Genomic DNA, 15,211 nt, shown 5'->3' with positions numbered 1-15,211 from the left:
TTTCTTTGAACGGCGTTTATTTGAACTGAATTCATATTGAGGTTACCTAATTGTCCATGTAGCAGAATCTCCTCAATACCTCGTTTTGCAAATATTTGCTGCTCTGCGGACAATTTTCTAAATAAAATTGCCCAAGATTCAACAAATACGTCAGCATCATCGCGTTCTTTCCTTGAATTATTGACTTGGTCTAGATGCTGTATGGCCTTTTCAAGAAATTCTGAATTGTTGTCTGTTTTCTTTCGTTTTCATGTGCTTTCAGAATCCATCTAAAGATAAAAAGGAAACTAAAATTAGTTCAACTTTTCTTTCAGACTCCAAAAGCGAAAATGAGTGGAAATCTATTGCTGATGACTTCTATACAATATGGAACTTCCCCAACTGCATTGGAACAATAGACGGCAAGCATGTTGAAATTATGAAACCACCTAGAACGGGCTCATATTATTATAATTATAAAAAATCCTACTCTATTGTTATGATGGCAATCGTTAATGCGAAATATGAGTTCATAGCCGTTGAAGTTGGTACAAATGGAAGAGCATCTGATGCTGGTCAAAGCAAATTTAAAGAGAAATTTGATAACAATGAATTGTATATTCCCCAAGCGGCAATAGTCCCCATGAGTGAGAAAGAATTTCCCTTTGTTTTTATTGGAGATGATGCATTTCCACTTTTGGAGAATTTAATAAAGCCATATAGTCGTTTGGAGGATGGAGTCATGTGTAGAAGTTCACGCAAGTGAGGAAAGTTCTCTGATTGCCATTCACTTGGGAGTGGCCAGAAACGATTCTTTTACATGTGACTCAAGCAGCTCACGACTTCCGGTCTTTGACCAAGTATCCTCTGGGTAGCCTAAGAACATCCGTTTGAAGGCGAGCTAACGTGAGAAGGCGAAGCATCCCCTGCATAGGGTTGTGCGCTGGGTTTGGGACCCGCCACGTAAAAAAAACACCCCCAGTGAATAGTCATAACCAGCCTCGGATGAGAGACCCCCCTTTTGATGACGACCATGGCAAACGAAATAAGGACTACGAATTGAGGGCATGCACCTGGAATGTCCGGTCCCTTAATTGGGAAGGTGCCGCTGCCCAGCTGGTTGATGTCCTCGTGAAAACAAAGGCTGACATCACCGCCGTCCAAGAAATGCGATGGACGGGACAAGGACAGAGACGAGTAGGTCCTTGTGACATTTACTACAGTGGCCATATAAAGGAGCGCAGGTTTGGTGTGGGATTCGTGGTGGGAGAGAGACTCCGTCGCCGAGTACTATCATTCACTGCGGTGAATGAACGTCTAGCCACAATTCGCATCAAAGCGAGGTTCTTCAACATATCGCTGATTTGCGCCCACGCCCCGACGGAAGAGAAGGACGATGTGACCAAAGATGCCTTTTATGAGTGCTTGGAGCGCACTTATGTGAGATGCCCCCGTCACGATGTAAAAATCGTGCTTGGCGACTTCAACGCCAGGGTGGGCAAAGAAGGTATCTTTGGTACTACGGCCGGTAAATTCAGCCTCCACGACGAAACTTCCCCGAATGGGTTGAGGCTGATCGACTTCGCCGGGGCCCGAAATATGGTTATCTGTAGTACTAGATTCCAGCATAAGAAGATCCATCAAGCTACCTGGCTGTCTCCGGATCGAAAAACTACCAACCAGATCGATCATGTTGTGATAGACGGAAGACACGTCTCCAGTGTTTTAGATGTGCGTGCGCTCCGAGGTCCTAACATCGACTCGGACCACTATCTTGTTGCAGCTAAGATTCGCACCCGCCTCTGTGCAGCAAAAAACGCACGCCAACAAACACAAGGAAGGTTCGACGTCGAGAAGCTGCAATCACAACATACAGCCGAACGATTCTCTACTCGGCTTGCACTCCTGCTCTCTGAGAGCACTCGTCAACAACTCGGTATAAGGGAACTGTGGGACGGCATTTCAAACTCTTTACGTACAGCTGCAACCGAAACCATTGGTTTTCGGAAAGTGCAAAAGAACAGCTGGTACGACGAGGAGTGCCGTGTCGCAGCGGAGAGAAAACAGGCTGCCTACCTCGCAACGTTACGATCGACCACAACACGTGCGGGATGGGATAGATACCGAGAGTTGAAGAGGGAAGCGAGACGCATTTGTAGACAGAAGAAGAAAGAAGCCGAAATGCGTGAGTACGAAGAGCTCGATAAGCTGGCCGACAGGGGTAATGCTCGAAAATTCTACGAAAAGATGCGGCGACTTACAGAAGGTTTCAAGACCGGAGCATACTCCTGTAGAACCCCCCGAGGTGATCTAGTTACCGATGCCCAGAGCATACTTAAATTATGGAGGGAACACTTCTCCAACCTGCTGAATGGCAGTGATAGCACAACACCGGGAGAAGGCGAACCCGATTCCCCAATCGATGACGATGGAGCAGACGTTCCATTGCCCGATCATGAAGAAGTTCGAATAGCAATTGCCCGCCTGAAAAACAACAAAGCGGCAGGGGCCGATGGATTGCCGGCCGAGCTATTCAAACACGGCGGCAAAGAACTGATAAGGAGCATGCATCAACTTCTTTGTAAAATATGGTCGGACGAAAGCATGCCCAACGATTGGAATCTAAGTGTGCTCTGCCCAATCCATAAAAAAGGAGACCCCACAATCTGCGCCAACTACCGTGGGATAAGCCTCCTCAACATCGCATGTAAGGTTCTGTCGAGCGTATTGTGTGAAAGATTAAAGCCCACCGTCAACAAACTGATTGGACCTTATCAGTGTGGCTTCAGACCTGGTAAATCAACAACCGACCAGATATTCACCATGCGACAAATCTTGGAAAAGACCCGTGAAAGGAGAATCGACACTCACCACCTATTCGTCGATTTCAAAGCTGCTTTCGACAGCACGAAAAGGAGCTGCCTTTATGCCGCGATGTCTGAATTTGGTATCCCCGCAAAACTAATACGGCTGTGTAAACTGACGTTGAGCAACACGAAAAGCTCCGTCAGGATCGGGAAGGACCTCTCCGAGCCGTTCGATACCAAACGAGGTTTCAGACAAGGTGATTCCCTATCGTGCGACTTTTTCAACCTGCTTCTGGAGAAAATAGTTCGAGCTGCAGAACTCAACAGAGAAGGTACCATCTTCTATAAAAGTGTACAACTGCTGGCGTATGCCGATGATATTGATATCATAGGCCTCAACACCCGCGCCGTTAGTTCTGCTTTCTCCAGACTGGACAAGGAAGCAAAAGAAATGGGTCTGGCAGTGAACGAGGGCAAGACGAAATATCTCCTGTCATCAAACAAACAGTCGTCGCACTCGCGACTTGGCACTCACGTCACTGTTGACAGTCATAACTTTGAAGTTGTAGATAATTTCGTCTATCTTGGAACCAGCGTAAACACCACCAACAACGTCAGCCTAGAAATCCAACGCAGGATAACTCTTGCCAACAGGTGCTACTTCGGACTAAGTAGGCAATTGAGAAGCAAAGTCCTCTCTCGACAAACAAAAACCAAACTCTATAAGTCACTCATAATTCCCGTCCTGCTATATGGTGCAGAGGCTTGGACGATGTCAACAACAGATGAGTCGACGTTGCGAGTTTTCGAGAGAAAAGTTCTGCGAAAGATTTATGGTCCTTTGCGCGTTGGCCACGGCGAATATCGCATTCGATGGAACGATGAGCTGTACGAGATATACGACGACATTGACATAGTTCAGCGAATTAAAAGACAGCGGCTACGCTGGCTAGGTCATGTTGTCCGGATGGACGAAAACACTCCAGCTCTGAAAGTATTCGACGCAGTACCCGCCGCGGGAAGCAGAGGAAGAGGAAGACCTCCACTCCGGTGGAAGGACCAAGTGGAGAAGGACCTGGCCTCGCTTCGAATATCCAATTGGCGCCACGTAGCGAAAAGAAGAAACGACTGGCGCGCTGTTGTTGACTCGGCTATAATCGCATAAGCGGTGTCTACGCCAATTAAGAAGAAGAAGATATAGTCGTACTCCATTAAACGCAGAGGAAATTAATTTCAATTACAGATAATCGAAAGCTAGACGCGTCGTTGAAAACGCGTTCGGAATTTTGTGCAGCCGATTTCACATTCTTGAAAATGGGATAAATTTGAGTCCACAAAAAGCATCGAAAATAGTTTTGGCTTGTTGTTATCTTCATAATTTCTTATAGAAAAATATAGAATCGATATAGAAAATGTTATCACAGCACAAACTAAAAACGTATCTCAGAAAAGTTCTTGTGAGCTTTCAAAATTAAGACCGCTTCAAGGGGCAAATGCGGCGAAATGTGTACGTAATAAATACAAAGAGTATTTCAACACAGTTGCATCAGTTCCATGGCAAAATAAAATTTTGTAATATCCAATAAAATATTATATGATAATAAATACTATATACATATTCTAAATAATAAACATTACTCACCAAGTTTTCAATATCATCAGTATTTATTCCACTCGCTTGCATTTCTTGATCTCGTAGAAAATCTAATTGGTAAAAATACCATAATGTCGGCTCATAAATATCTTCATAGCCAGCGCCAGACCTCGTCGATTTTTTTATTTTGGAGAGCTCACGCCTATAACAATTCCTCATGCCATTAATACGTTTTTTCACAACATCTATAGTAGCACTCGAATCAAATTCTTTATACTTTGTTAAAAGAATTTCTCAGCTTTGTAAATGCTTTAATTTATTTTTGTAGTTGTCATTTTTACTTCCCATAATATTTTTTCATTTCTAAACACTTCGATAAAATCGCGCCAAAACTCATTATCTGTTAAAGCCATTGCGCGCGCACTACCTATCGCTCTGAATACTTTCGAAGTAAGAGGTTCTATCTGCATTGCGTACAATAAACGGACATATGTACATGTCGCAACAACCAACAGAAAAATTGAAACATTTCAATATACTTCATACGTGTATGCAGACCTAAAATTTGGTCTGCAGACCAGGCTTTACACGATGCGACGGTATGTCATACTTGACATATAGTACAGACAAGTCTGCAAGTGTATTCAGTGCTTCACTTATATGTATTACCTGGTATGGAAGAATTCTCCATAGAATTTTCTTCGAAGCATTCTTCAAAGAAAAATATAAGCGGTGAACCATTATTCCGCTGGGATATATATAACTCGTTGCTGTGGCACACTTGTTTTTTTATAATTTTACGATTTTACGATGCTTTACGACAGGTTGTGAATTGAACAATTGTTGTAAACTTTTCACGGGGAACAGTTACCCCTTAATACAATGAAATTATTATGTACGAGCGAAGACGGAAACGTTAAAGCTGGTATAAGAATCCACTGGATTGGAATTTGAAAGGAAAGGACTTTTAATACAATTGCACAAAATTTTCATACTATTGAATTTGGTAAAAGTTAATACAAATGAATTTAAAAATATATTTTTTGCTTATTTAAATTTCTAACAAAAAGTTTTAAATCTTTAAGAATAATATTCAATATTTTGAATTATCAATACTTTTGGTATAAATTTAACAATATTTTTGGTTAATCCGTATTTAGCTAACATAAATAGATTCGACGGTTTTCCTACACGTGAACATGCAACATATAGTTGCCCATGAGAAAAACATGGATTTTCCAAATCTAAACCACAAATGGACATTGTTTGGCCTTAAGATTTATTTATCCTCATTACAAAAGCTAAACGATCTGGAAATTATAGCTCCTGAAGGGTATCGTAGAATCCGATGGTATCATTGGAATACGTGGCAACAGGACCACTTCACCTTTAAAGTTTCCTGATAATATGGTTGCTTCAAGAATATTTCCGGTGATCTGTTTGATAGCCAAACTCGGACCATTGGATAATCGAAGTGAATTCAAATTACGCAGAAGAAAAGTAGGTGAACCATTTTTTAATCGAAGATTATTTGGTGGCATTTCGGGTATATCTAGTGAATTTCAAAATTCAATTGGAAAACTTATGTACATTTTCATTAAGAACAGTATCGATTGATTTCAAATACATAAGATCGCCTGGTAACAACTGTTGTATTTGGAAGTTAATTTCGTCAACATCAACATTTTTGGCTGCCAAAATAGCTCGTTCACTGAGCCAGTTATGATTCGAGTAATTATCCTGTATATTCGGAAAAATACTGTGAATCAACTAATTTTTTTCCTCAAGAACACTGCATTATCTGGCAGTTTAGTACTCTTTCAACACGCTTGCGTCAGAGATAAAGAGATCCCCAACTCTCCTGTCACTGGAAATGTGAGAACCGCTCACCTACCGAACTTTGACAGTTGACTGGATTGGGTAGGTTTTGACGTTTTGCAATTGGAATGACTGGAACGGCAAGATTGAAATTATACCAAAAATATATGTGAACGGAGGAATTTGTTGCCGCCGTTCAAAATCGCTAATAAAAATTTGATACATAATAGAATTAATTTTCAATTACAAATAATTAAAAACATTTATTAGTTGAGAACTACTGTTAATATACCATAAAATCATAAAAAATTGTTTAAGTAGTTTCACCATATATTAAAAATTTGCAATCGTAATAATTGTTGGGTGTTTTAATTTAAAAATACCTAAAAATTCTTATTTTGTTCGATCTGGCCATAATGGAAAATGTTATAAAAAACGCTTATTTTGAGGCGCTCTCACACTAGAATAAGTTGGGCATCCCAGTATCCCTGCTTGCGTCGTGCCTTTGTGTTTCTCGCGTTGTTGAGGTCTTTGTCAATTACCCTGCAAGACGGGTAGCTGTTAGCAAACGTGTAAGCGACTTGTTATTGTTCACTTTTGCATTCGTTAAAATATTTGTTACTTTTGTTCAAAGAGTGGGCAAAAAGTAAAACATAGCTATTTGATGTTCAATGGTTAACTCGCTCTAACTAATGGCAAATATCGCATGCTGCCTTGTTCTAACAGAATACACACATTTGTTAGCAAATCTCTTCACAGTTATTTACGGGTAACAAATTATTTTGTTAGCGCATAGCTTACCTACTTATGTGTAATGGGTAAAAAAAAGTATTTGTTACCCGAATATCTGTTAGTGTTATTATTTTGGTTATCGGTTTGTTACCTTTAACATATGTATTTTCGTTTTATTTAATAATAAACATTTACTTAAACACATTAAGGTTATTTCAGTATAAAAATTAAAATTATGATAATTCATATTTTTAAAAGTGATATTAGAAACATCAACTTAAAACTAATATTTACAACCTAAAGCTAATATATATGTATATGTAATTAATAATAAGAAAACTTATATTAATTTAGCCTTAAGTTTATGTTTTTTTGTTAAAAACGATTGTGGCTTAAGGTCACAAATCTCCAGAGCTCCCCACAGATAGTGTTTTTGTCCTTGTCAGGAAATATTTCTAAAATGAAAAGTTATAAGTTAAGGAATTCAAATATATATATCAGTAAAAAGACCTACCAAAAACTAACCCTTGATTTAATGGGGATTCCTTCTCCTTGCGCCCCTCTAAATTGTAGTGGTATATTAGATCGTCAGAAAACATACTGTCCCTACTGCTTTTTGCGCCCTTTGACCCGCATCTGTAAAAAAAAACAAATTACATTAAATTAAAATACAATCGCATAATATTTAAAAACGAAATATTTACCATAGCATCCGTGCTTCCCTTTTGTGAAAGACAAAACGCACGTGCGTTCCGGCGATGGCGACGGTACCACAATTTGTGATGATTCAATTCAATGCTTATCTTTTTCTCCAAGCTTTTTCGTTTTCTCTATATAAAAGAAATTAATTATATATATATATAATAGAAATTAATTATGAAATATCAAATTTTCAAGCAACGAACTTACCTCTTTAAAATCCAAAATAAACTGCGCTTTTCGTTTTCTTCTTCTTGAAAAATTGGGTATTCGTCTTTCCTATTACAACAAGTTAACATTACAGTATGTTTAGAATGTCGATAGTTTTTCTCTATCTTACTTACGTATTCTCCCATGCAATTGAAAATTGCAGAAAATGTGACAGTGTTAGTGAACAGTTAAAAATGTTTCAATGTATTTGTGCAATCTGTTACCTCCGTCTTGCAGGGTATTTGATAGTCACAATTATCCATTAGCTCCAAAATATTCTAACAGATGACGTTAACTGTTGGCAGGATTGAGTAAGGATTCAATAGATGGCGCTATGTTAAAAACACAAATTTAATAGCATAATAATTACGTATTGCTGAAACTAAGGTGAAACCTAAATTTATTTTGTATTTGAATATTAAAATAATTAGTGATTATGCTATTAAATTGTAGTTTATATAAAACGTTTGTATTTTGGTAGTTGTTTCCACACTTCTGTCTCTTGCCTATATCTCAATTTATCAGAAAAAACGCTGTACACAATATTTGGCTTCTATTCTATTTCTTATATTTTCTCAGAAACGTTAAATTAGTTCAGTTTGATTTTCTTACATAAAAAAGGTTGCCAGACGGCTCGAGAGACTTAACGAAAAATAATATATTTAAATTGGGTTGCCACAGCTACTCCCTTCCCAGTGATTTAATCACGATTTAGAATTGTCTGCAAATGTTAAATTTCTTTTTTTATAGGTTCGCAGCGGGGTATTTGGTGACTCGTCACTTCTGGGAAAGAATGCTGGTTTTAATCTCTCCACAGATATGTTGTGCATTGCGTTGTTAATTTTAATTGCGTAGAGTCTGTCTGAAATGCGTTCCACAACTTCGAACGGACCCGTGTAAGGAGGCTCTACTGGTTTTCTCACATGATCCGAGCGGATGAACACATGACTACAATCGTGTAGATTTTTATTGATGAAAAATCGTGTTGAATTGTGGTATACCGGTGAACTTGGTTTTAGCTGCTGTATGTACTCACGAAACCTGGATATGTACTCCTGTGGATTATACGATCCATCCCCGCTATCGAAGAATTCGCCGGGTAAACGTAGATTGGTGCCATACAGCATTTCTGCTGGGGATGCTCAAATGTCCTCTTTATGGGAACAGCGAAGTCCTCATATCACTGTTGGAAGGAGAAGTGGCCATGGAGTATATCGATTGCACATGAGTGAAGCTTTTAGCGTACGACGCCATCTCTCAATCATGCCATTGGACGCCGGATGGTAAGTTGATGTACGTATTTTGTGTGCGCCAACCATTTTTGTCAACGCTTGGAATATTGCGGACTCAAACTGGGAGCCTGGAAACGTGAGATCCATGCTGAATAAAAGCTTGTCGTTATCGTGTTGGCCGAAATATCTTTTTACGGAACCAGTTCGGGCCAACGAGTGAATCTGTCTATCATGGTTAAACAATATCTGTATCCCTCATGCTCTAGAAGAATGATAATATCAAGGTGGGCATGGTCGAAACGTTGATCAATTTCTTTGAACGGCTTAGGCGCTAGATGATTGTGCTTTTGTATTTTTGATCGTTGGCAACTGATACAAGAACGAACCATTTCTTTTACGTCCTTGTTCATTGACAACCAAATGTATTTGCTTCAAATTTGTTTTAAAGTTGATCTTGTACCAGGGTGTGCGAAATTGTGAATGTGTTGAAATATTTTGTTACGAAGCTTAACTGGAACGTACGGCCGAACCATTGCATTTGATGTATCGCAGTATATTGTATTGCCAGATGGAAGTTTTAGCTTGTTCTTCTTTTATTTCGTCCATTGTGACTAATATGGGCATATCAATTTGGCATACTCTGGAGAGTGCGTCTGCTACCTAATTATTTGTACCAGACAGAAAGACGATTACCGTTGAAAATTGTGCAAAATAATTTAAATGCCTTACCTGCCGTGGTGACGCTTTGTCTGCTTTTTGACGGAATGCGTACGTTAAAGGCTTATGATCGGTGCGAATGACGAATTTGCGACCATCAAGTATTGGACGAAAATGTTTAATGGCTAAGTATATTGCCAAAAGCTCACGGTCATACGCAGAGTAATTTTTTTGCGCATTTTTTAGTTTTGTTGAGAAGAATGCGATTGGCTTCCATTCCCCATTCACTTGTTGTTCCAGGTGTGCTCCAGCTGCAGTCTCCGACGCATCTGTTGTTAATGCATACGGCGCATTTGGTACCGGAAAATTTAACAATGTTTGTGTAGCCAAACTGGCTCTGCAGTCGCTGAATGCTTTTTCAAGGTCTGCATCCCAATCGATTTTTCGTTTGTCTTTTTTTTCGATTCTTTGAAAAGGTTATGTAGAGGTGCTTGAATTTGTGCGGCGTTAGGAATATGTTTCCTGTGGAAATTTACCATTCCTAGAAACCGGCGGAGTTCAACAATTGTATTCGGTTTTGGATATTGACAGATTGCTTCTACTCTTTCTTTCGGTGGCTGTATACCTTCCGCTGAGATGTGGTATCCTAGGAAGTTTAGTTCGCTAACGCAAAACTCACACTTGGAAAAATTGACACATAGTTTTGCCTCTTTAAGTTTCTGCAGCACCAACTGGACATGCTTGTGATGTTCTTTTTCATATGGGAATGTCATCTAGGTAACAGAAAACAAAGTCGATATTTCTGAATGTGATGTCTATGTATCTTTGGAACGTTTGAGTGGCACTTTTTAGCCCAAATGGCATAACGACAAACTCAAAAAGTCCAATTAACGTTCGCACTTCTGTTTTCGCTATGTCTTTTTCGCACATGCGTATATTGTAATAAGCTTTTTTTATATCTATTTTGGAAAAAAACTGCTTTACCATGTAAGCAGTCGACTATGCTATCGAGGTGCGGCCATCCACCAGTTTTCTTTTTCACTAGATGAACTGGGCTTGCCCAAGGACTGCTTGATGTACGAATTATACCTAGTTGCAAGTAATATTTTTATAATAATTATTTGGTTTTTTATTAATTAATATTCTGTAACAATTAATAGTTTTATTAAACGACCCTTATATTTATAACGCAACGAATTAAGTTATTTATTTCTTATTGAACCTTCGGGTTGGAAAGATGAAAAATGTGTGTGACGTGACAAACGCGATTTTACCAATGGTGCTGCTTAATGTGCGGGACCGCTTTTAATGGCGAAAGTGCTGAATTGAAGCACGTTGGCAATGTTGCATTCGAGACTTTTGCTGACTAAAGTCTCCAATGCGACATTAGGATATGGCACTCCTCCCATCTTAAAATAATGCAATGTCCTCATTGCAATTTTTCTTTGTTTACAATTAAAAGTTTTTAAATAGAATTCTTACAATATTTAAAGATATTTTAGCACATAAAAATGATCAAGAAATAATGAATAAGTAAAAAGGTATGATAAGATTGATAAGATACAATTTTCAATTCTTAGATTTAGTTTTAGTTGGTTTTCTTTTTTCTTTTAAATTGGTTTTTATATTTCCGTACATTTTGACTTTTAAATTTTACAATATGATGTTCGCCATCTTCTTCAGTTTTAATGAGACTAACTTTTTTGTATGGATTACTAAGTTTGTCTAGTCTCTTCCTCGAAACTTCTGCGTTTACAAAGTTTGTGTCAATATCTTTTTTTTGACGGTTTTTATTTACATTATTTATTCTTTGTTCTTTAATAATTTGAGGATCTTGTTTGGTGACTCCTTATTAAAAAAAATTGTATATGGAACTTCATTGGTAGTAGAGTGAACAATTATATGGTTATAAGTGAAAAGTGTTTGTTCAATTTCTAAATATTTTAGCTCTTTATCATCTGAAGTGTTGATTATTCTAAGTTTTTCATTTAAAGTTTTATGTAGTCTTTCAATGTCACCTATACCAGTTTTACCGGTGGTTACTTCTACTTTTATGTTTAATGAATTACACCATTGTTTAATGTTTATATTATTTAAACCTTGGTCTTGATCGACTTTTAAAGTTTTTGGAGGACCCATAGAATTAAAAATTTTTAGCAATGCTTTTTTGGATTCCAGCCAGTTCAATGCTTTAACTTTTTCTATCATAGCAAACTTAGAGTATAAATCGATACATGTTAAATAATATTCATTATTCCATTTCCAAAAGTCTATAACATATTTTTCTCTTATTTTGTAAATTGGCGGTGTAATTGTGAACGACATTTTGTTAGAAATATGATCGTTCTTACAATGATTACACAGTTCACATTCATTTATTATTTTGGTGATTTCCTTAAGATAATTGGGGTAATAATATTGTAATTTAAAACATTTTGCAACCTTCTCTATACCTTGATGAAGTCCACTTAAATGGATTTCAAGTACTTTACTTTTAAAATTTGCAAAATCTGTGATGTTTTCTAATTCTTTTGTACACCGATAAATCTTGTTGCGACTCGTTGTTGTTAGTGTCTTATAAACGTTTTGAAATTGTATAAAATCAGTATCATTGGGCATAAAAATTGTTGTATTATTTTTTAATAAATGGGTTTTAATTATATCTTTAATATAATCTGTAGTTAATTCTTTATATGTAATTACAATTAGATTATTAAAAAAAACTTTTGTTATTATGGTTGAGTCTTTACCATCTCTTATTAATTTAATTTGATTTTTGAATACATTTAATGGTCGCTCTGTTATCTTAATAAAACTTTCGGAATCTTCATCGGCAGAATGAACAGTGTCTACGTTAGATTCAGATTCTTCATTTAAAAAACATTCCGTAATTTTGATACGAGAAAGAGCATCTGCTACACGATTTTCTTTACCTGATATGTATTTTACGTCAAAGTCACACTCGTTAAGCCGAATCTTCCATTTTTGTAACTTGGAGTTTGGTTCCCTTAAGTTGTGGAGCCATTGCAATGGTCTATGGTCACTATTTATTAAAAATTTCCTGCCGTATAAATATGGTCTAAAATATTTGGTAGCCCAAACCATGGCTAAAAGTTCTTTTTCAGTAGTTGAGTAGTGCTGCTCATGTTCATTGAGTGTGCGGCTAGCAAAACAAAATGGATGTCCCTGTTGACTTAACACTGCCCCTAATGCCACATTTGACGCATCAGTTGTTAAGATAAATATTTTCTCATAATTTGGATAAGCCAGAATTGGATCATTAGTAATTAAAATTTTTATGGTATTTATAGCTTCCATGAATTTCTCATCTGAGCTTTTTATTTTATTGTCTTTTTTAAGACAGTTAGTTAAAGGTTAAGTTATTTCTGAAAAGTTTTGAATAAATTTACGATAAAATCCCGCCAAACCAAGAAATTGTTTTATTTCTTTCTCCGTTTTAGGAACGGGATAATTTAAAATTGCTTTGATTTTATTAGGGTTAGGTTTAATACCTTCTGGCGTTATGATATGACCAAGAAATTCGGTTTCTTTTTTGAAAAACTCGCTTTTATCCATCTGGATTTTCAGATTTGCTTCGTTTAGTTTACGAAAAACTCTGTCTAGAGATTCTATGTGTTCCTGTAATGACGTACTGAATACTACAATGTCGTCTAAGTAAACCATACAATCTCTCCCTATTAAACCATCTAGAACCGTGTTCATCAGTCTCTGGAAGGTGGCTGGTGCATTTTTAAGCCCAAATGGCATTCTCAAAAATTCAAAATGTCCGCTCTGAGTAGAGAAAGCTATTTTTTTCCTATCTGCCGGATCCATTTCTATTTGATGGAAACCTTGCGCTAAGTCTATTGTTGAAAAATACATACACCTACCCAGTTTTTCGAGAATTCCATCCATGTTTGGAATGGGATACCTATCATCGATAGTAATACTATTGAGCTTGCGAAAATCGACAAAAATCCTCCACTTCTTTTTACCTGAAGCATCTGACTTCTTTGGTACCACCCAAATTGGTGCTGAATATGGGGAATCACTATGAGAAATGATTTGATTTTCAAGCATTCCTTTTATTTGTTTGTTTACTTCTGATTTATGAATTTCGGGATATCTATACGACTTTACATATATGGGATCTTCATGGACCGTTTTAATTCTATGTTTTGTTTTATGAGTAAAGGTGAGTCTGTCCCCTTCTTTATAAAATATATTTTCAAATTTATTTAAAAGTTTTTTTAATTTATTTAACTCTTCTGAATTTAGATGTTCAAGTCTAAATTTACTATCTTTAGTGTTATGATTTTCGTTCATATTTAATTCTTGAAGGCAATTATCAAAATTTTCATAATTTGATTTATTCTTGAAAGAATTATACCGAACACCATTCATATATATCATTTCTTTTTCTAGATCAATTTTAGCTTTAAGTAGCTTAAATATATTACAACCAAGTAAACCATCGTAGTTATTCGAGAAATTATAAACGAAAAAATTTAGTTTTTTCATGTGTTCATCACTAAACAATTGTTGGGTTTCATTTAGACAAACTATTGGCTGAACATAAATTATCTTTTCGTTGGATATCCCAGGCTTTATTAAACTAACTGATGAACCTGTGTCGACTAAAAATGTATAATATTTTTTTTGAAATTTCAATTCAATTGTGGGGAGCCTTCCGAGGCTGTTAAGTGAAAATTTACCTCATCTTGTTCCATTGGTTCAGGGTAGCCAAGGCGTCTTAATCGAGATTGGTTTGACCCATGAATCTTATCTTGTTATACTCTCGCAACAAAGTTGCTAAAGAGAGTATTATAGTTTTGTTCACATAACGGTTGTTTGTAAGTCCTAAAACTAAAAGAGTCAGATATAGGGTTATATATACCAAAGTGATCAGGGTGACGAGTAGAGGTGAAATCCGGATGTCTGTCTGTCCGTCCGTCCGTCTGTCCGTCCGTCTGTGCAAGCTGTAACTTGAGTAAAAATTGAGATATCATGATGAAACTTGGTACACGTATTTCTTGGCTCCATAAGAAGGTCAAGTTCGAAGATGGCCAAAATCGGTCCACTGCCACGCCCACAAAATGGCGGAAACCGAAAACCTATAAAGTGTCATAACTAAGCCATAAATAAAGATATTGAAGTGAAATTTGGCACAAAGGATCGCATTAGGTAGGAGCATATTTGGAAGTAATTTTTTTGGAAAAGTGGGCGTGGCCCCGCCCCCTACTAAGTTTTTTGTACATATCTCGGAAACTACTATAGCTATGTCAACCAAACTCTATAGAGCCGTTTCCTTCAGGCATTTACATATACAGTTCAAAAATGGAAGAAATCGGATAATAACCACGCCCACCTTCCATACAAAGGTTATGTTGAAACTCACTAAAAGTGCGTTAACCGACTAACAAAAAACGTCAGAAACACAAAATTTTACGAAAAAAATGGCAGAAGGAAACCGCACCCAGGCT

General features: G+C 37.1%; 2 protein-coding genes across 2 annotated transcripts in view; both read left to right on the top strand.

Annotated features, from left to right (window-relative positions):
• The window catches only part of LOC125775402 (uncharacterized), a 335,512-nt gene that overhangs the window by 191,925 nt on the left and 128,376 nt on the right, over nucleotides 1-15,211 (top strand). The window lies entirely within an intron of this gene.
• On the top strand, nucleotides 1,316-4,338 carry LOC125775419 (uncharacterized). The gene is made up of 2 exons (XM_049446005.1): nucleotides 1,316-2,610; nucleotides 2,688-4,338. The coding sequence occupies exons 1-2, from the start codon at nucleotides 1,579-1,581 to the stop codon at nucleotides 2,688-2,690; spliced, it is 1,035 nt and encodes a 344-aa protein (XP_049301962.1). The 5' UTR covers nucleotides 1,316-1,578; the 3' UTR covers nucleotides 2,691-4,338.

The sequence above is a fragment of the Bactrocera dorsalis genome, chromosome 1 (assembly GCF_023373825.1).
Source record: "Bactrocera dorsalis isolate Fly_Bdor chromosome 1, ASM2337382v1, whole genome shotgun sequence".
Lineage (NCBI taxonomy): Eukaryota > Metazoa > Arthropoda > Insecta > Diptera > Tephritidae > Bactrocera > Bactrocera dorsalis.
This window is presented reverse-complemented; position numbering and strand designations above follow the sequence as displayed.

Coding starts and splice junctions, on each gene's coding strand:
- LOC125775419 (XM_049446005.1), top strand. CDS start 1,579: ATGGTTATCTGTAGTACTAGATTCCAGCATAAGAAGATCCATCAAGCT.